General features: G+C 43.6%; 2 protein-coding genes across 3 annotated transcripts in view; both read right to left on the bottom strand.

The window, feature by feature from the left end:
• Positions 1–3,857: 3,857 nt before the first annotated feature.
• On the bottom strand, positions 3,858–15,651 carry LOC140189260 (putative transmembrane protein 244). The gene is made up of 6 exons (XM_072245951.1): positions 15,408–15,651; positions 12,847–12,932; positions 7,890–7,963; positions 6,433–6,558; positions 5,015–5,059; positions 3,858–4,014 (listed from the first exon to the last, which is right to left on the bottom strand). The coding sequence occupies exons 1-6, from the start codon at positions 15,438–15,440 to the stop codon at positions 3,923–3,925; spliced, it is 456 nt and encodes a 151-aa protein (XP_072102052.1). The 5' UTR covers positions 15,441–15,651; the 3' UTR covers positions 3,858–3,922.
• Positions 15,652–16,792: 1,141 nt separating this feature from the next.
• Positions 16,793–21,444, bottom strand: part of LOC140189264 (histone H2B-like) — a 621,074-nt gene continuing 616,422 nt past the window's right edge. Inside the window, exon 2 of one of the 2 annotated variants that reach the window (XR_011883489.1) lies at positions 16,793–16,858. The gene's annotated coding sequence lies outside the window, so the exon portion shown is untranslated. The remainder of the gene's footprint in view (positions 16,859–21,444) is intronic. The other variant, XR_011883492.1, reaches the window with a different exon arrangement.

Raw genomic sequence — 21,444 nt, 5'->3', positions numbered from 1 at the left:
AATGGGAGAGGAGTGAAAAGAGAATGTGCAGGGTGCGTAGGATTTTTAATAATAATAATAAATACTTTATTGATCCTGAGTGGCCAATTATTTCATTACAGCAACAACACTTAGCAATAATAATAGTAAATATAATAATGGTTTTGTTGGTGTTCAGTCATTAAGTCATTCAGAATTCAAAGTTCAGAGTTGCAACGGGACTTGGGAGTCCTCGTACAGGATACCCTTAAGGTTAACCTCCAGGTTGAGTCGGTGGTGAAGAAGGTGAATGCAATGTTGGCATTCATTTCTAGAGGAACAGAGTATAGGAGCAGGGATGTGATGTTGAGGATCTATAAGGCACTGGTGAGACCGCACTTGGAGTACTGTGGGCAGTTTTGGTCTCCTTATTTAAGAAAGGATGTGCTGACGTTGGAGAGGGTGCAGAGAAGATTCACTAGAATGTTCCGGGAACGAGAGGGTTAACATATGAGGAACGTTTGTCCGCTCTTGGGCTGTATTCCTTGGAGTTTAGAAGAATGAGGGGAGACCTCATAGAGACATTTTGAATGTTGAAAGGCATGGACAGAGTGGATGTGGCAAAGTTGTTTCCCATGATGGGGGAGTCTAGTACGAGAGGGCATGACTTAAGGATTGAAGGGCGCCCATTCAGAACAAAGATGCAAAGAAATTTTTTTAGTCAGAGGGTGGTGAATCTATGGGACTTGTTGCCATGGGCGGCAGTGGAGGCCAAGTCATTGGGTGTATTTAAGGCAGAGATTGATAGGTATCTGTGTAGCCAGGGCATCAAAGGTTATGGTGAGAAGGCGGGGGAGTGGGACTAAATGGGAGAATGGATCAGCTCATGATAAAGTGGCGGTGCAGACTCGATGGGCCATATGGCCGACTTCTGCTCCTTTGTCTTATGGTCTAAGTGCAGAATAATAATATATACAGTAATAGTTTACTAATGTGGGATACTGTGCAATAATAATGTACGAAATAACAAAACAGAGACTATTATGCTGTGTGTGTTCTCCTGTCGCACAGAGACGTATACGCTTATTGCATTTGCTTTAGTGCTGCTGGCTGCCTTACCGAGGAGGGGGTAAGTACAGAAGAGAGTCCATGGCACGGGGCTGGTTCCTGTGATGTGCTGAGCTATGGTCACAACAGCTCTGCGGTTTCTTGTGGTCACATGCAGAGTTCCTGCATTATGCACCCAGACGGGATGCTTTGTATGGTAAAAATTGGTATGTCAATGGGACTGTGCTGAACTTCCTCAGCCTCCTGAGGAAGTGGAGGCGTTGGTAAGCTTCGTTGCCCGTGACATTGGTGTGGACTGACTCAGGCTATTGGTGATGGTCACTTGTAACTCTCAACCTCAACCCCACTGATGTAGGCAGCAGCCTGTGCATCACATCCCCACCCCTTCTGAAGTCAATTTTCAGCTCTTTTGTTGACATTGAGGGAAAGGTTGGTGTCGTGACCAGTCCTAAAGGAACTAGTTATGATGACCACAAAACAGTCAGATTTCTATAAAACCCGATGTGATCTGTTTACCGTCTTCAGGAACAGAACGGATCAGTACAGCCCAGGAACAGGCCCTTCGGCCCACAATATTGTGCTGAACCAGATTAAAAGTAAATCAAAAGCACCCAAACACGAATCCCTCCTACCTACACCGTGTCCATACCCCTCCATCTTCCTTACATCCATGTGCCTATCCAAACGTCTCCTAAAAGCCTCTAATGTATTTGCCTTGCTAATGAAAGAGGTCAGAGGAGAATGGCCAGACTGGTCCAAGCTCTCAGGGGCGTGTCAGTAACTCAGATAACCACGTGGTGAGCCAAAGAGCATCTCTGAATACAGATCTTGTTGAATCTGGGAGTGGGTGGGCTACAGCAGCAGAAGACCACTCCAGGTTCCACGCCTGTACCTAATAAAGTGGCTAATGAGTGTGTCTTCTATTAAACCATTGGAATGTTGCTAAAAATGTACTCAGTGTTACGTAAAATAAAATGTTATTAATCCCCCAATATTTTTATTTCATTTTTACATGATACACACCAATAAAAATAAAGCAAGCCGAAATATACAAACACTTTGGACCTTAGCTCCAGCTGTAATCTACCCATGTTCCTGACCATTGGCGTTCTTGACCTGGACCACAGCTCCGCCGAATACTTAGCCTACTCCCCGATTCCGTCTGTACACCCTGCTGTATTTGAGACGATATCTCAAACTCCAGACAAATGAGTAAGCCAGATGCTGTAAATGGGAATTTTGCAGACCCATGAGAGGCAAGCGTTTCATCCATGCCTATTTCAATAAAATCTTTAAATTGAAGGGGGTCTTAGCATCACAGAAAAGGCCCTTTGGCCCATCTAATCCATGCTGAACCATTTGAACCCAACTCCCATCAACCTGCACTGGGACCATAGCCCTACCACCCATGTACCTATCTAAACTTCTCTTAAATGTTGAAATCGAGCTCACATGCACCACCTGCACTGGCAGCTCATTCCACACACTCACAACCCTCTGAGTCAAGACGTTTCCCCTTATGCTCCCCTTAAACTTTTCACCTTCACCCTTAAACCATCACCTCTAGTTGTAGTCCCATCCAACCTCAGTGGAAAAAGCCTGCTTACCTTTACCCTATCTATACCCTTCAGAATTTTGTATACCTCTATCAAATCTCCTCTCAGTCTTCTACGTTCTAAGGAATAAAGTCCTCACCTGTTCAATCTTTCCTTATAACTCAGGTCTTTCAGTTCTGGCAACATCCTTGTAAATTTTTTTCTGTACTCTTTCAATCTTATTTGCGAACTTTGTAGATTAAATCTCACCATATAGAAACCGGCAATGGGTAATATTTTATTTATTTAAAATTTGAAGTTAGAGGGGTTGAAGGGCAGGCACCATGGTGGTGTAGCAGTTAGCACAATGCTATCACAGTTCAGGGTGTTCCAGAGTTGGGAGTTCAATTCCAGCACCTTCTGCAAGGAGTTTGTACATTCTCTCCGGGACCACGTGGGTTTCCTCCAGGTGCTCCGGTTTCCTCCCACATCCCAAAGACGTACCGGTCCATCGGTTAATTGGTCATTGTAAAGTGTCCTGTGATTAGGCTGCTGTTGAATAGGTGAGTTGCTGGGTGGTGTAACTTGTTGGGCCGGAAGGGCCCATTCCGTACTATACAGTATCGCTAAATAAAATAATACAAAATAGAAATAATTATATACATATGTAATATGTTTATTAGAATTATTAAAATACATGTCTATAAACTCTGCATCAAAATAGAAATAAAGTTTAATATTTTACATGAATACTGTAAACACTTCTGGGGAGTATTTTAAATTCTACTTTACAATTATGAATACACTACACATAAAAAGAAAATCTGAATAAACTAATTCTTTTTGTGCTCACTTTTTAAAAGTTTCACAAGTTTGTTTTCACGTCAACATGGCACAGTCAAACTGAACAAAAGCTGGCCTGACTGGAGCACATTTTACAAGGTCTCAACTTATACCGGAGATAATTCTGTTCTAGCAATCCTTATCAAGAGCATGTTCAAAGCAAACTTTTTCAAGCCGTTCCAACTGCACATAAGTTTGGGCAAAATTAAAATTATCTCCAAACTCATCACTTTTCAAGAGAACCTTGGAAAGCGGGAACAATGAAACATCGGAATAACGCAGGGGAATGAAATTGTAAAATTAATCTCGTTTCAATTCCCTGATTTTCATAATTTTCTTGCTACAAAATAACGCGTCTCACTGATAAAATGTAGGGTCGCATTTCAAGCATATGATATCGCTGAAGAAACGCGACTTTTTTTTACACTAAAGTGAATACAGATACGGTATCAGTCCACACAGTCGTAGAGCTCTCTTTAGTTCCTTGATGTCTGCAGCCATGTTTCCTCCATTCTCTCTCAAACATTGACTGAAGAGGAACTGGGGTTATTCCGGCAAACGAAATGTGCAACCAACTGTCCATCACCAATCATCAGCAACAAACCGACACCTAAAAGAAGAATCACAGTCGTTAAAACTCATAACTATCACCATGGTCTACGAACTGTACAGATAGTCTTACAATACTTTATAAGATGGAATAGGTTTAAGATCAGGCATCAGAAATTTAAAAGGGGCATCAGGGGCAGCTTCTCAGTGCAAAGGTAAGTACTCGGGATGAGCTGCCAGATACAGTACAGTGCAAAAGTCTCAGGCACACAGACACAGCTAAGGCTTTTGCACGGTGCTGTACTTGTCAATGTGGAGCAGAGAGCGAGTTTGTAACTCCGTCAGGAGCAAAGGATGTTGGGAATAGTGAGCGTGGAGCGCCGTGGGACAGGTGGAAGCAGAGGAGTGCCAGGGGTGGGGGTTTGCTGTAGGTGCAGATACACCCTGCCCTGAGACAACAGGCAAGGTCATTTGATGCCAAACAATTGGTTTATTAATCATTCCAGAATGTCTCTCTGGTGCTTCCCTCTCCCTTCCCCTTTTCCCAACCATGATTCTCCTCTCCCTGCCCCCTTCCCGCTCTCAGTTCACAATAGAGACCCATAGGTTTATCACCACTCACATATGCCATGAAATTTGTTTTTTTTTGCAGCAGTATAGTGCAATATATAAAATTACTAGAGTACTGTTTCGTGGAAGTCTGTGAAGAGTAAGAATTTCAAGTTGTATAGTGTATACATTCTCTGACATTAAACTGAACCATTGAACATTTAAAAACCATCAAGTGCATGGATTGGAGAGGTTTAAAGAGCTGTGATCCAAACATGAGCCGATGAGAGTAGATTGCTGTATAACATGGTCAGCAGAGACAATTTAGGCCAAAGGGCCTGACTATGACTAACTATGATAACATCATTTCAGCATTGTATCTCTGTTAAGCTGCAAAAAGAAATTTAGTGCTCATTGTCCAGTAGAGTCTGATGTAACTATTCAGAGGTGAATTGAATAAAGAATCTACAGCATGTTTATAACATTTTTGAAGAAAATCTACTCAGACTCACCCAATGCCAACCACCACTGCCATACTAAAGGAAATTCGACCATCACTGTAAATGAAATGAAACCCGAATTTAATGACTTCGTAGTGTTTCACACCTTGACATAAGATTCTTAAAACAAGCAAAACGAGGAGGAATTTCTTTAGCCAGAGGATGGTGAATCTTTGGAATTCACTGCCACAGATGGCTGTGGAGGCCAAGTCACTGGGTCTGTTTAAAGCAGAGGTTGATAAGTTCTTGATTAGAAAGGGCGTTGAGGGTTACGGGGAGAAGGTAGGAGAATGGGGTGGCACGGTAGCATAGTGGCTAGGAAAAGTTTTACAGTAACATCAGCCTGGGTTTAATTCCCGATGCTGCCTGAAAGGAGTTTGTATGTCCCCCCGGTGACCGCGTGGGTTTCCTCCGGGTGCTCTGGTTTTCTCCCACAGTCCAAAGTTGTACCGGTTAGTAGATTAACTGGTCATTGTAAATTGAGCTGTGATTAGACTGGAATTAAATTGGGAGATTGCTGGGTGGCACGGTTCGAAGGGCAGGAAAGGCCTACTCCACGCTGTATATCAATAAATAAACAAACAAACAAACACAGACATGAGTAAATAAATAAATGGGATTGAGAGGGATAATACATCAGCCATGATGGTTTGGTGCAGCAGACTTCTACTTCCAACAAAGTTGGGGTTTTGCTGTCAATAATAAAGATTAAATATTACATTTTTCATTGGGTTCCCTTTTTTCTGAATTAAGGCCCATGAAGAACAGTAATGTGTAGCATTACTGAATACAGAAATAGGTAAATAAACGTTGATCTTATCGTTCTCATCTTTTCATTCAAATCACAGAGTAGAGGACGACCATTTACCCACCACCAGTACCCAGAAGAGCAGCCCGTAGTCCTTACCCAAACTCCAGGCAATTATTTTCCTTTCTGCCTATCCAGTTCCTTTTTGAAAATGGTTTCTTACCACCCTGACAGCTGATGAGTTCAAAATTGTAAGTATTCTGCATGAAATGTTTTTCCGTCTATCTCCTTCTACACGTGACCTTGAAACCCCCTTCACACGTCCCCCACCCCCATCTGCTTAACCTGACTAGTGACAGACCCATACATCTCTATCAAATCAACTCTCAACCTTCATTGCTTTAAGGAGAATAACCCCAGCTTCTCATGTTTTCTGACTTTTTACTCGAGACCTTTGATGCACAAGTATAGCCTTTACACCAAGCCACATGTTGCCACCTCTGTCTGGTTCTGCATAAACCCTGGCAGATATACTTCATAGGCATGTACAAAGGGACTGATGGAGAATTTCTTGGTCACCACCTCAGTGGCCCAGGACACTAAGGAAATCAATGGTATTTCAAGCTGATATAAAATGACTCTCATATTCCAATTCATGATATGATTAAATTGGAGTTCTTACCTGCTGAAGTCAGCAGGATATGGCTGAGTGCAGCTGTGAAAGAGTAGTCCCAAACCCTTTCCTTAACTATTGCTGCAAACAGCAGACCGCTGATGAAATATGTCAATTCCATTGACAGCAGGTTCACTAGGAGAGTGAAGAAAGAAACTTAATGACAAGATTCATCACAAGTACCACTGTAAAACCATTTATTGTAAACTATCAGCGAAAACTAACAAGCATAAGCAGTAAACCACTGGAAATACTACTTTATTTTAAGGTAAGTAGACCAAAACTGTGTACAGTATTCCAGGTTTAGTCTCAACAATAGGTTGTACAACTATGATAAAACCTAAACTCGTAAATGGTAGGGCGACACTATGATCCTCTCATATTAAACTCTCTATTTTTAAACTCTAGTTGCTTTTCAATAAATGCAAAAATGCCACTTGCCTTCTTAACTACACATTGGATCCGCATACCAACCTTTTCTGATTCAAGTCAAGTTTATTGTCATTTAGCTATTTACATGTTTACCATCAAACGAGCCAACATTTCTCTGGGCCAGGGTGTAAAGCACCCAAGTACCCATAACACACATAACACGTAATAACCTATCAAAGTAAGGCTAAAATCTACAGATGAATTACGTATAATTAAACAAAGTAAAGTGCACAAGTTAAATATTGTAAGGTACAGAACAGTTTAACCGGTGACATTTTGAATGTGATACGGCAGCGACTTCAGAAGCCTAATGGCCTGAGGGAAGAAACTGTTTCCCATCCTGGAGGTTTTGTCTTTTTACCTGATGGTAGAAAGTTAAGGAGGAAGCTGGATGGATGGGTGAGATCCTTAATAATACGAAGGGCCCTGTGAACACAGTGCTCCTGATACATGTCCACGATGAATGGTAGGGAGACCCTATGATCCTCTCGGCCATTCTCACAAATCCTTTGAGGGGACGACCAGTCCGATGTTCTGCTGCTCCCAGACCAGATGGAGATGCAACTTGTTGGGATGCTCTAAGTGGCACTTCACCTCTTGGATTCCTCTGAATTTCACTCACACAGAGTCTCTCTCCATTTCCATAATAACTTGCCTTTTGGTTCCAGAGGTGCATTACCCCAAATATCCCCTAAGCCAATCATTCTATCTATGTCAGAATGCAGAATCACTGCGTCCTCCTCACAACACATTCTTCCACCCACGTATGTATCATCTGCAAACTTGGAAACCTTACATTTCATTCCTTCCTCTAATTCATTAATGTCAATAGTATCTAACTGAGAGCCGATCTCTCCACTCTAGTTACATCCAAACCCAGCCTGATAAGGACCCATGTATTTCTGCATTTTACAACTTGCAGGGATTCAGGTTGCTCATCTAGTGAGCCCAAAATAAATAATAATTCTACTCCACAGCACCTTGATCATATTATAATTTTGAAACTCTTCAATCAGTTGTGTAATTTTTCTTACCTAGGTACTTTGAGCTGGATGTTGAAGCTGGAGTTTTAAAGTCGAATGGAATCAACCCATCGAATGAATCAAGACTGCAATGCACAAAGAGTTTCAGGAACATATGAATATAGGACGTGGAAGCAAACGTAGACCATTCAGCCCATCACCCCTGTTCAATCATTCAATAATTTCATGGCTGGTCTTTTACCTCAGCACCATCGTTCTGAACAAACCCAATTCCCATAATAAACAAAAACAGATCTAGTCTTGAACGTGTTCAGCGACTGGGTTTCTGCAATGATTAAATAACTTTGGGGAGAAGAAATTTCTTGTCACCTTTTCTCAGATTGATCCCTTACTTTGAGACAGTCAGGAACTCCAACAAGTCCACATCTACCTCGTTAAGCCTCTTAAGAGCTAATGAAAGAGAAACATTACAAATTGTAGGAGCCCTCTATTCTGTGCTGGGCATTTATTATGTGTATATGGTAACTCGTCACATTAGTGGGGACGTGGCAAAAGCGAAGGGAATATGTTACTTATAGATGCTTATTTTTGGGACCATGAAGGTCATATCTTTGCTGATTGCTGAGATAACACTCAATAATGCTAATTGCTAATTAAGGAACAGAATGAGGAATTCGAATCTTTGGAGCAGTGGCGTGTCACACAAGTATAACAACGCTGTGGAGTCGCAGGCTGATAGCAATTGTTTTGTTTTGATTTTGGATCCGTTTTGCCACTACACAAACCTTCCCAGAGCTTGCTTTCCAAAGAATGAATTCTTTTTAAATTTAAATATGGGCATAAGGGAATGTCGACAGGATAAGATTGTTGGTCCACTGAGTCTATCGGACAGCATTTTTAATACACTAAGAACATTCTCACTTCCAAGCCCCAGCCATTAATGGTGAAATTACTAAATTTACTAGCTGTTCTTTCTAGTATTTCTTTCAGGAATTTTTGTGTACTAAAGAGCCATTTGCACAATTACTAAATCATTATGTTCACGACTATTTTGGCATACTAATTAACTGAATAAGCAGCTTTCAATGCCCCGGATAATGAAAGCCAATATTCAATATGGTTTTTGTCTCGCTATGCTGCCACCTTCCAAGGCTCTTTGGTCTTGCAGACCAAGATCCATCCCTCCTCGATACTTCCAATGATCGGACTATCCATGGTGTATGTCCCAGCCTCCTTAATACTCCCAAAACACATCACATTATGTTTATCAGTGCTAATATTATCAGCCATTTCTCAAACATGCACACAAAATGTTGGAGGAACTCAGCAGGTCAGGCAGCATCTATGGAAATGAAAGAAGAACATAGAACACAGAAATCTGCAGCACATTACAGGCCCTTCGGCTCACAATGTTGTGCCAATCGTGTAACCTACTCTGCAGACTGCCTGGAATTTCCCTACCACGTAGCCCTCTATTTGTCTAGGCTCTATGTACCTATCTAAGAGTATCTTAAAAGACACTATTATATCCGCTTCCACCACCACCACCAGCAGTGCAGTCCACGCACCCACCAGTCTGTGTGAAAAACTTACCCCTGATGTCCCCTCGGTGCCCATTTCCAAGCACCTTAAAACTATGCCCCCTTGTGTTAGCCATTTCATCCCTGGGAAAAAGCCTCCGGCTCTCCACACGATCAATGCCCCTCATCACCTTATAGACCTCTATCAGGTCACCTCTCATCCTCCATCGCTCCAAGCAGAAAAGGCCAAGTACACTCAACCTATTCTCATAAGGTACGCTCTCCAATCCAGGTAACATCCTTGTAAATCTCTTATGCACTCTCTCTATAGTATCCACATCCTTCCTGTAGTGAGGTGACCAGAACTGAACACAGTACTCCAAGTGGGTCTGACCAAGGTCTTACATAGCTGTAACATTACCTCACGGCTCTTGAACTCAATCCCATGGTTGGTGAATGCCAATACACCATACACCTTCTTAACAACACTGTCAACCCGCGCAGCAGCTTTGAGTGTCCTATCAACACAGACCCCAAGATCTCTCAGGTCCTCCACACTGCCAAGAGTCTTACCATTTGTATTATAATCTGTCTTCAAATTGGACCTAACAAACTGAACCACTTCACACTTATCTGGGTTGAACTCCATCTGCCACTTCTCAGCCCAGTTCTGCATCCCATCGATGTCCCACTGTAAACTCTGACAACCCTCCAGACTACCTACAGCACCCCCAACATTTGTGTCATTAGCAAACTTACTAACCCACCTTTCTACTTCTTCATCCAGGTCATTTGTAAAAGTCACAAAGAGGAGGGGTCCCAGAACAGATCCCTGCAGAACACCACTGGTCACCGACCTCCATGCAGAATATGAACCATCTACGACCACCCTTTGTCTTCTGCTGGCAAGCTAATTCTGGATCACAAAGCAGGGTCTCCTTGGATCCCATGCCTCCTTACTTTCTGAAGGAGCCTTGCACAGGGAACCTATTCAAATGCCTTACTGAAATCCATATACACTACTTCCACTACTCTACCTTCAAAGTGTTTCATTACATCCTCAAAGAATTCAATCAGGCTCATGAGGCACGACCTTCCCTTGACAAAGCCATGCAGGCTATCCCTAATCAGATTATTTCTCTCCAAATGCTCATATATCGTACCTTTCAGGACCTTCTTCAACAACTTGTGCACCACTGAAGTTAGACTCACTTGTCTACAATCTCCTGGGTTATCTCTGCTCCTTTTCTTGAACAAGGGAACAACATTTGCAACCCTCCAATCCTCCGGTACTTCTCCGGTCCCTATTGATGACGCAAAGATCATCACAAGAGGCTCAGCAATCTCCTCACTTGCTTCTCACAGTAGCCTAGGGTATACCTCATCTGGTCCCAGTGACTTATCTAACTTCATACTTTTCAAAAGCTCCAGCACATCCTCTTTCTTCATGTCTATATATTCTCAAGTGTTTCAGTCCGCTGTAAGTCATTCCTGCAATTGCCAAGGTCTTTTTCCCTGGTGAATAGGGAAATGCACAGTGCCCCAGCCTTAACCCAGTCCACACAGTCTCCTCTCTTCTGTATCCGCTACCTACCCCAGTACCTGCAACACTCTTTTGTATTTGATATAAATGCCTCCCTTTCCCCTCCCTGTCCCATCTTTCTTGCCACATTTGGTTGATCTTTTTCCCAGATTACACACTTAACCTCTGCTTTACTGATACAAATGTGCATTTCTATATTTTCTTTCTTTAACGCCCTCTTTGCCAACTCATCCACCCTCTCATTCCCCTTCACCCCTACATGTGCTGGAACCCACAGAAATTTTACCTGACCTCCCTGATTTGCAATTCTTGTGACTGACTGAAGGACTTCATAAAGTACACCTTGCTGACTGTTTGAGTGAAAAGACCTTAAACTTGCTAGAACTGAGGATGAATCTGAGCATATCAACACTTTGACTTGTCTAGCTTTCTCCACCCATCGCAACGCAACCAACACTACCAGCTTCTCCACTTTTACAGTTTCAAAATAGCAAAAAAGGAAAAGGGCCCGAAGCAAAAGTTTGGGCACCCTGTATGGTCAGTACTTAGTAACACCCCCTTTGGCAAGTATCAGAGTTTGTAAACACTTTCTGTAGCCAGCTGAGAGACCTTCAATTCTTGTTTGGGGGATTTTTACCCATGCTTCCTTGCAAAAGGCTTCTAGTTCTGTGAGATTCTCGGGCCGTCTTGCACGCACTGCTCTTCTGAGGTCCAGCTATCCACAGATTTTCGATGATGTTTAGGTCAGGGGACTTTCAGGGACATGGCAAAACCTTCAGCTTGTGGTAGTCAATTGTGGATTTTCAGGTGTGTTTAGCATCATTATCCTGTTGTAGAAGCCATCCTCTTTTCATCTTCAGCTTTCTTACAGATGGTGTGATGTTTGCTTCCAGAATTTGCTGGTATTTAATTGAATTCATTCTTCCCTCTACCAGTGAAATGTTCCCCGTGCCACAGGCTGCAACACAAGTCCAAAGCACGATTGATCCACCCCTGTGCTTAGCAGTTGGAGAGGTGTTCTTTTCATGAAATTCTGCACCCTTTTCCCTCCAAACATACCTTTTCTCATTGCAGCCAATAAGTTCTATTTTAACTTCATCAGGGCTTGTTTCCAAAATGCATCAGGCTTGTTTAGATATTACTTTGCAAACTTCTGACCCTGAACTTTGTGGGTGAGGACGCAGGAAAGATTTTCTTCTGATGACTCTTCCATGAAGGTCATATTTGTGCAGGTGCTGCTGCACAGTAGAACAGTGCACCACCACTCCAGAGTCTGCTAAACCTTCCTGAAGGTCTTTTGCAGTCAAACAGGGATTTTGATTTGCCTTTCTAGCAATCCTATGAGCAGTTCTCTTGGAAAGTTTTCTTGGTCTTCCAGTCTTCAACTTGACCTCCACCATTCCTGTTAACTGCCATTTCTTAATTACATTACAAACTGAGGAAATGGCTACCTGAAAACGCTTTGCTATTTTCTCATAGCCTTCTACTGCTTTGTGGGCATCATTTATTTTAATTTTCAGAGTGCTAGGCAGCTGCTTGGAGGAGCCCATGGCTGCTGATTGTTGGGAGAAGGTTTGAGGAGTCAGGGTTTGAAAGCTTTGAAATTTGCATCACCTGGCCTTTCCTAATGACGACTTGTTAGCCACAGCCCTAACAAGCTAATTAAGGTCTGAGACCTTGGTAAAAGTTATCGGAGAGCTCAAATCTCTTGGGGTGCCCAAATTTTGCATGGTGCTCCTTTCCTGTTTTTCACTCTAAAATTGTACAAAACAAAAATAATACGTTAATCTTGCTTAAAATGTTGAAAAGAATGTTTCATCTTTAATTTTATGACTTTTGGAGATCAGTTCATCTTCTACTCACTTAACTATTCACAGTAACAGAAATTTTGACCAGGGGTGCCCAAACTTTTGCATGCCACTGTAACTGCGGCAATATGTCTTACCCAAATGCTCCAAAGCAGACACTTGCAAACAGGTAGTAGACTGTGTAGAACACCAGCGAGCAGAGCAGCAAGTTCAGCAGGATAGTCTAGGAAAATGCAAACCAACATGGATTAGTTTTTTGCTAAGTTGTTTTTTCATTTACTACTTATTGAGATACAGTGTGGATAGGCCCTTCTGGCCCTTTGAATCACGCCGCCCAGCAATCTCCAGATTTAATCCTAGCCTATTCATGGGACAACTTACAATAAGCAATTAACCTACTAATAGATACGCCTTTGAACTATGGGAGGAAACCGGAGCACCTGGAAGAAACCCACGCAGTCATGGGCAGTATGTAAAAACTCTGACAGACAGCAGCGGGAATTCATTAGAAGCTTCGAGGAGATTTTGGTATATCACCAAAGACTCTCGCAAATTTCCACCGCCGGGCAGTGGAGAACATTCTGACTGGCTGCATCACTGTCTGGTATTGTGGGGCTCCAGCGTGCAGGATCAACGGAGGCTGCAGAGCATGGTGGGCAACCCTCGCTTCCATCAAAATCAAGTGCACAGCTAATGGCAGGACCCTTAAGAGAAATGGTTTACGGAGTGTTCCTGGGGTCCACGGAACTGAAAAATTGCCGGACACTTTGATAGGGGAGTAAAGAAGGCTTACCAGTCGAGGCACAACACCCAAAATGCCGGAGAAACTCAGCAGGCCAGGCAGCATCTATGGAAATGAATAAACTTTCGAAGTTTTGGGCCGAGACCCTTCTTCAGGACTCAATGCTGATTTATACTCGTATGTCAAATCGACACCATAGGTACGGCATAGCCGCGAACCCTATGCAGTGCCTACGCGGATCCCTATGCCCTAGCCTGACGTGCACCTCTCCCAAAATGTACCTACGTGTCACGGCAACGCAGACTGCAAACGGCAATGCAGACTGCAAACTGCAACAATTGTGATTGGTCTGCTTGATAGCATCACATTTCCTCCTACGCTGCAATAGTTCCCAGTGGGTGACTGAAACGCAGGGAAGGAACTCTGGCTGCAATGCTTTCCATAAAGCTTTACAGACCTCCGAAATTATGGAAGGCACATTTCACTTTTATGAAAAAAGACTCTCCCTTTAAACTTGTTTACCCCGAGAAAGACTACCATGACCATGAAGCTCAGGGTTGTATATGGTGACATATACTGAACATACTTATATATGTGTGTGTGTATTTCTCTCTCTCTCTCTCTCTCGTGTGCATGTGTGCGCGTGTATGGATTTGTCTCCATGGTCACCCTAGATGGACAATTATATGAAATATTTTGTGATGCACTTGCCATTTCTCTCCAGAAAACATGCAATTCCCATAGTTGTGGAGTAACACCAACAGGACTATGAAGGTCCCAATTTTGAACATATTTTGATCGTCTCCTGCTAGGATTTCTCATGTGTTTATTACTGGAACAAGATACTGACAATTTTTTACTTTTGTGATTTCTAGGAAAAGCTAACACTCTTACATTCTCCCAAAATACCACGAACACATAGCCGAGATTTGTTGTTATAAGGACTAAAACTCCTCAACATCTCGTTTCCAAAAATTTATCAATTTTGTGTAATTATTCAATACTCACAACTAATGCAAGAATGGTGACACAGTAGCATAGTGGTTAGCACATCGGTTTACAGTACAGGCGACCCGGGTTCAATTCCCACTGCTGCCTGTAAGGAGTTTGTATGTTCTCCCCGTGACCGCGTGGGTTTTCTCTGGGTGCTCTGGTCTCCTCCTGCAATCCAAAGACATACTGGTTGACAGGTTAATTGCTCATTGTAAACTGTCCTGTGATTAGGATGGGATTAAGTCGGGGGTTGTTGGCCAGTGCAGCTCTAAAGGCTGGATGGGCCTATTCCATGCTATTTTATGAAATAATTAATTAGATTAGTTGGTGCGCCAAGGCGGCGTGCAGTGTAACCATGGGCAATTGTCTTGGACATTTCAGATTAGATTCGATTCAACTTTATTGTCATTGTGCCGAGTACAGATACAAAGCCAATGAAGTGCATTTAGCATCTGACCAGAAATGCAAACAATAATGTTATTTACAAAATTAACTGCAAATAAGAAAAGTGCTACAGCACACAAATATAAAAGCACTGAGACAGTACAATATGGATGCAATACTGCTTAGCGCTGTGATGTAATAACATTTTAACCAGTGTTTTATTTCAAATAACATGTGCCTGTTGAAAACGTAAGGGGAAACGCATTCTGTTTTCCACATTCATGGAACATGTCCAGTTTAGGAGTAAGCGCTGGACTAAAAATACTGTGTAGTGAACCAGTGCCTTATGACCGCAGGAATTTTGAAAACCCATGTCTTTTTTTTCCCCTCCATGTATTTGCACAGTATTCTGCCTTTTTCACTTTATTGTAATGCTGTTTAGAGATATGCACCCATTGGGGAGCAGAGGGAAGCGTGAATGCCTGCTTCTGCTCCCAACAGATGATGTGAGAGCCTGGGCTCTAACAGCCACCTTGATCAAATGAGAAGCCAGCAATCTGCTCACTCCCAAAACCATACCTTTGTTCCAAGGACACTGTCTCTGAAGGCCATTTAAAGAGCTAAAGGATTCTGAATTGCGCTGAGACTTATTCCTTCTCGTTCTTTTGGCTTCACGGTCCTCGGCCGAAGGAGAGAAACAGTGCTGCCCACAGGACGAGTTGACAGCAGAGGAGTTAATTCTGGATATCACCAACCCCAACAACCGCAGATCCCAAACTGTGTACCTTGCCAGTAGAATTTAGCGAAGGACAAAATACTGCAGAAAACCTGAAGTAAAGAACAAAAATGCTGTCATCTTCAGAAAGTAATTGGTTTACAATTGTCATAAGAGACAGTGTTGGAGATTAAGAATGAAGGCCTTTCCTCATTTACTTTTAAAATAATAACAATTGTGGAACTTGTTGCTACAGGCGGTCATGACCAGGATAATGTTCAGTAAATGTCAATGTAGTACCTACAGGGGAATGGGGTAGATGGCTCTTTCGAAGTGCAGGTACGGTTTGAGTCTATCCCATTTAAAATGACAAACGGGAAAAAAGAGAGCAAGAAGGGAGGTCATTCGGCCCTTAGAGAATACTCTGCCATCCAAAATGAACATTCTTTACCTCAGCACCAATTTTCCATTGATGCCTTTTGTGTCTAGAAATCTAGCTACCCTCTTAGCCTCTGCATCCTTCCATAGTCATTCCATTCAATAGTCATATTTCTCCTAAAACGTCTTTTCCCACATTCTGAGACTGTTATTTATTGATTGATTGATTGTTTCTGATACTGCATGGAATAGGCCATCACAGAAACGCTGAACAACCGTACCATCGACTGTGAACGATGGAGAGAGGAGGTCATCAATGGCCTATGCTCCACTGGGAGCTAAAGGCCCCAGAAGATGAAAACTATATTAAAGGTAAATATGACGTTGTTTCAATATTGTAATCCCCTGTCAACATTGCTGCCCCTTCTCCCCACAAAAAGCCGCCGCCTGTTTTTGTCACAGACAAGAGAAAATCTGCTGACGCTGGAAATCCAAACAACACACACAAACTGCTGGAGGAACTCAGCAGACCAGGCAGCATCTGTGAAAAAGAGTACAGTTGACGCTTCAGGCTGAGACCCTTTGAGCTGAGAATCCGCCCAAAACATCGACTGTACTCTTTTCCTTAGATGCTACCTGGCTTGCTCAGTTCCTCCAGCGTTTTGTGTGTACTGCCTGTTTTTCTCTCTCCGTCATCCAATCAAGCACTGATCCTTTTTTCAGATACTCTTTTTGAAGTAATTCAAAATTCAACAATCTAAATTAATATATTAATTTTGCATAATTCGATATTTACATGTTAGTATCTTAGCATCTTCCTGACAAAACAAGTTTGATAGTACAAGCTTCTAAGGGAAATTTCTAATCACTCACCTCTCTCTGTTTTCACCATCAATGTCTGAATGTAAATAACAGTTGCTTCGTCATTATGATGTACCTGACGGAGAGAATGCAAGATCCGGAATTAGAATGCTCTATTATGATGTCACAATCGTATCCAATGGGCGGATAGAATGGTTTTGGAATAAGTATTTTTAAACATATTGTTATTTCATTTATTACTATGCACTTCCGAAAGCTGTCATACTTTACTGCCTTCATTTGCCTTATACATTGCGACTATCTTTTTCCCCAACTCACCTGAACCTGAATTAACAGCACCTGCCTGTTACACGGTTGGCGTTTAGGACAGCAATGAAGGTCCTCCATCTCTGAATATGAAGGATTCTTCCTTGCTGCTTTCTTAACAATTGTTTTTTTTCGACCAGTCATGATTGTTAGCCCCCCGAACCTGGAGGACCAGTGGACTGCTCTTAGTCTGGCCTCTACCCTTCGACCTGTTTGGTGTTGCACACCTGGACATAAAAGGGACTTCCAGGCATGCAGAAGTTTAAAATAACGTCTTTATTTTCCTTTCTGGAAACACCGGAACACAGCGCGTCGGCTTTCCACGCATGCTGCTGGGCCATCTCCATCTACTCCATCACGTGCGCACTCCCATGCCCCCAGGATCCCTCAGCTGCCCCAAGTGCCTGTTAAGCTTTGCTCCTTGTAACCATCAACCAACCCACAAAAATATTACCGTTGCTAGTACAACTGAACATTAATCAAATTGTGAATGAACCGAATAACAAACCAAAGCAATAAAAATAATATGAACATAATATAAGAAAATTATTGGGGTATCCAGTGTCCATTAATATGCTCCACATTACTATGGGTCCCAGACTCTCCCCTTCAAAATAAATGTCCTCCCGACATTATAGATTTCTCAGGGTACTCATGTCTTCAACTGGTGAGTTACAGTGGTAGGTTATAAAGGAGTCAGTCTTTCGGGATACTCTCTGTACAGCAACAGTCTTTGACATGACATACATCTCCCTCTTTATATCACGTGTCTGCATCACTGGGCAGATGATATCTTAAATGCTACTCCACTACTTGTGTGGGCTATGTATCTCGGACTGAAGGTTTTGACCCTATATCTACCCCATAACCCTTTACACAGACCCACATGTCCTACTGTATGTCTCACCCATGTTCCAGTGTCCTTCTATATATCAGCGGTCTGTGTTCGACTGATGGTTGCCCCAATGTGTTGTATGTGAGAGTCTTGGCTGGGTTTCTTTGTCGGAAAGGATACTTTCTTATGGGAGTTGACCGCTGCTCAAGACCCCTCTCGTCTGCTTCATCAGATGACGACACCTGCTCAGAGCTCATCTCATCTGCTTCATCACATAACACCTCTCGCTCAGCCCCCACAGTTTCTCCATTCTCCATCTCTGGTTCCATCCTACCTTCCTCACCCTCATCTGGACACTCACCTTCCCCACCGCCTTGCTCCAGTTCTCTGTCAGCTGCTTGTGGTTGGAACTCCTCTGCTTCCACTCTCAGCTGGCTTCTGAACGGCTCGAATGACTCTGCTGGTCGTGTGGTGATGAATCTCCAGTTACTCTCATCCTCTGAACCATTGTGCCCATCTCTCTCCTTCTGCCTTTCCCTCTTCTCATCTGTGTTTGGCTTTTTCTTTCGCGTCTTCTTTTTCCCCTGCTCATCTTCTTCCAGGGGCAGAAAGTCACAGGGCAGTAGCAGGTTCCTGTGTCGGACTCTAGTCTTTCCTGGGTCTCTCTCAGGTCGTACAACATAGACAGGACTGTCCTTGTGCTTCCTCTCGGTTACGATGTGGACTCGCTCCTCCCAATAAGACCTGAGCTTCCCGGGTCCTCCTCTGTCCCTGAAGCTCCGCACTAATACTCTACACCCTGGCTGTAGTTCCACTCCATAAGTCTTCCGGTCATACTGCTTCTTTGCTCTATTTTGCTCCCTCTGAGCTGTCTTTGATGCCAGCCTGTATGCCTCTTGCATCTGCCTTCTCCACTTACTGGCATATTCGCTGTGAGGAGTGCTCTGGTCACCGCTCGGCACGATGTGGATCAGCTCATTTGCCTTTTTGCAGTCAATGGAAAAAGCGTCTCTTACCACAGCAGGTGTAACTTCTGGATGCTGCTCCACTCCATTCATCACCAGCTGCTTGATGACATTGATGATCGGTGGCTCTGCTACTCCGGGCTCATTGCAGACAAGCACCAGCACAAGCAGCTCTGGCGTTGGGCCCCTACGTGACCCCAACTTGAACTTCAGCTCAACCCATCCTGCAAAGGGTACAGGTGTCTGGTTTGCTGCTTTGCCCACAAGTTTCTCGTTCTCACCCAGGAGCTCACCCGTGTTCCGTACCCCGATGTGTGGAAAACACGACCCTCTCCACTTTTCATTGATAATAGTGACCTGTGAGCTGGTATCCCATAGTGCTTGTGTTCCTACTCCCTCACAGAAACAATCCACCGTGCACTTCTCCCCGATGAGAGCTGTTAGCTCGGCTTGGTGACGTAAAGAGAGATGACTGGCATAGGTAGCACCCACCGTCTGTTCAGCCTTCCCAATTTTCTCTAACTCTGCCTCCAGCTGCCTGACTCTCTCGCAAAGAAACTCATGCACCTTGTCTTCTGGTCCAGCTTGGCTTGGAGCTGATGATTCTGGGATTGTGACAGGCCGGATTGTCACATTGCCATCAGATTTCCCTGCCAGCCTTCTTTGTCCTCTGCAGCCCCTCGAGAGATGCCCTGTCTGCCCACACTTGAAACAGTGTTCACACTGGTCACCTGTTCCCTGCTCCTGACATGCTTTACATCCTCTCCTAAAACTCATTCTTACTTGGCGGGCGGGTCCTAGAGAGTTAGATATGCTTTTCCTTATTTCAGCCATTTCTTCTCTCAGCAGCCGGACTGCTTCATAAAGCTCCGTGTCTCTTCAATGAGCTACAGCAGGTGCTTTACGGCTCTTAGGCTTCACAACTTCGTCTGACTGCTCTAGATCCCCCACCCTGGCTTCGGCTGCACCCTGACTCTGCTGACTGCTCTGCATTTCTGTCTGTAATTCACTTACTTTTGGGACTCTGCTGCTTGTGTTTTTTCTTTGCTTGGACTGTCTTTCTGATTCAACACTGACTGCTTCATTCATCCTGTCGATGAGTATTTCATCGGTCACTCTCTGATCGTCGAGATAAGGCTTAAGCTGAAACCTGATATGGTCACTTGACAGCTAGTGCTAACTGACCTCAAGAATCTCTTTTGGATGAGCTCAGGACTGTATGGTTCGTCTACCCTCCTTCTCTTGAAGCAAGTAACAGCCTCTCTTTTAACTCAATTGCTCTGAAGAGGAAATTTTGGGGAGACTCACGACTGTCTTGCGTTACGTTTACCAGTCTGTGGTATAAATCTGTAGAACTGTCCTCGTTGAAATGTCCCTTTCATATTGTCTTCAGTCGAGGAAGGGTAAGGTCACTTTTTATCTCGAGCATATCACGAATACTCAAACCTGGACTGATTGACTTGATCACCGCTTCCATCACCTCAGCCTCACTGTGTCCCCTACTCAGGCCTCTGTCAATCTGATGCATCAGGTTTGTGTATGAGAGTGTGTCCTTCTGTCCCCTTTCCCCGATCTGACCCCAGATCTTGAATTCTCTCCTTACTGTCACTTCCGGGAGCCGGTTCGCAGCCATAGGCAGCACATTCTGTGGATCTGAAGCTTGACTTGAAGATGCCCTGTTCACTCTTTCATTCAGCCTCCTAACTCCATCCTGCAGAGCCTGATTGAGCTCGAAGTATTTTTCTGCCAAGCTCCTTCCTTCAGCTGTTCCCTGGCTGGTTTGTGCTGGGTTGTCTGTTTTTTCCCCATTACCAGTGTTTCCAGTATTTCCTATCATTTGCTCAACTGATTCCATCATTGTCCTTAGATAACACTTCACAACATCCTCCTCTTCATCATTAATTGCATTGTCCATAGATTCAGTAATTAGTCTAATTAATGTTCGCCTTGTGGTATCATGTTCACATGGGATCTTAGCTTCCACACCCACCTCTTTGAGCTGATCCAGTTGCAAAAGCCATAGTCTCTGAGACAAGGTCCTCCAGATCCATTACGTGTGAAGCAGCCGCGCCCCCGATGCTGCGCGTTCCCGCTGTCCATCAAACGCGATCCTGTTGTTGCCACACTGAGCGACGTTAATTTTCCCGGGTTTCGGCACCAAATATTTGTTGCACATTTGGACACAAAAGGGACTTCCAGACGTGCAGAAGGTTAAAAATATCGTCTTTATTTTCCTTTCTGGAAATACAGGAACACACGCGCAATGGCTGACCGTGCATGCTGCGGGGCCGTCCCCGTCTACTGCATTACGTGCGCGCTCCCGTGCCCCCCCCCCCCAGACCCCTCAGCTGCCCCAAGTGCCTGGATAAGCTTTGCCCCTTGTAACCATCAACCAACCAATAAAATATTACCATTGCTAGTACAACTGAACATTAATCAAATTGTGAATGAACAAAATAACAAACCAAAGCAATAGAAATAATGTGAACATAGTATAAGAAAATAGGGGGGTTATCCAGTGTCCATTAATCTGCTCCACATTACTATGGGTCCCACAGTCTACAACTTTCAGGATACAAGCATTTCCTCACTGGT

The sequence above is a fragment of the Mobula birostris genome, chromosome 28 (assembly GCF_030028105.1).
Source record: "Mobula birostris isolate sMobBir1 chromosome 28, sMobBir1.hap1, whole genome shotgun sequence".
In the NCBI taxonomy this organism is placed as follows: Eukaryota; Metazoa; Chordata; class Chondrichthyes; order Myliobatiformes; family Myliobatidae; genus Mobula; species Mobula birostris.
This window is presented reverse-complemented; position numbering and strand designations above follow the sequence as displayed.

Excerpts from the sequence above, each read along its gene's own strand:
- LOC140189260 (XM_072245951.1), bottom strand. The coding sequence starts at position 15,440 with ATGGCCTTCAGAGACAGTGTCCTTGGAACAAAG. Across the intron at positions 6,559-7,889 it reads ATCCAGCTCAAAGTACCTAG|TGAACCTGCTGTCAATGGAA; the intron begins GTAAGAAAAATT and ends TCACTCTCCTAG. Across the intron at positions 5,060-6,432 it reads TATCCTGCTGACTTCAGCAG|TGATGGTCGAATTTCCTTTA; the intron begins GTAAGAACTCCA and ends TTTCATTTACAG.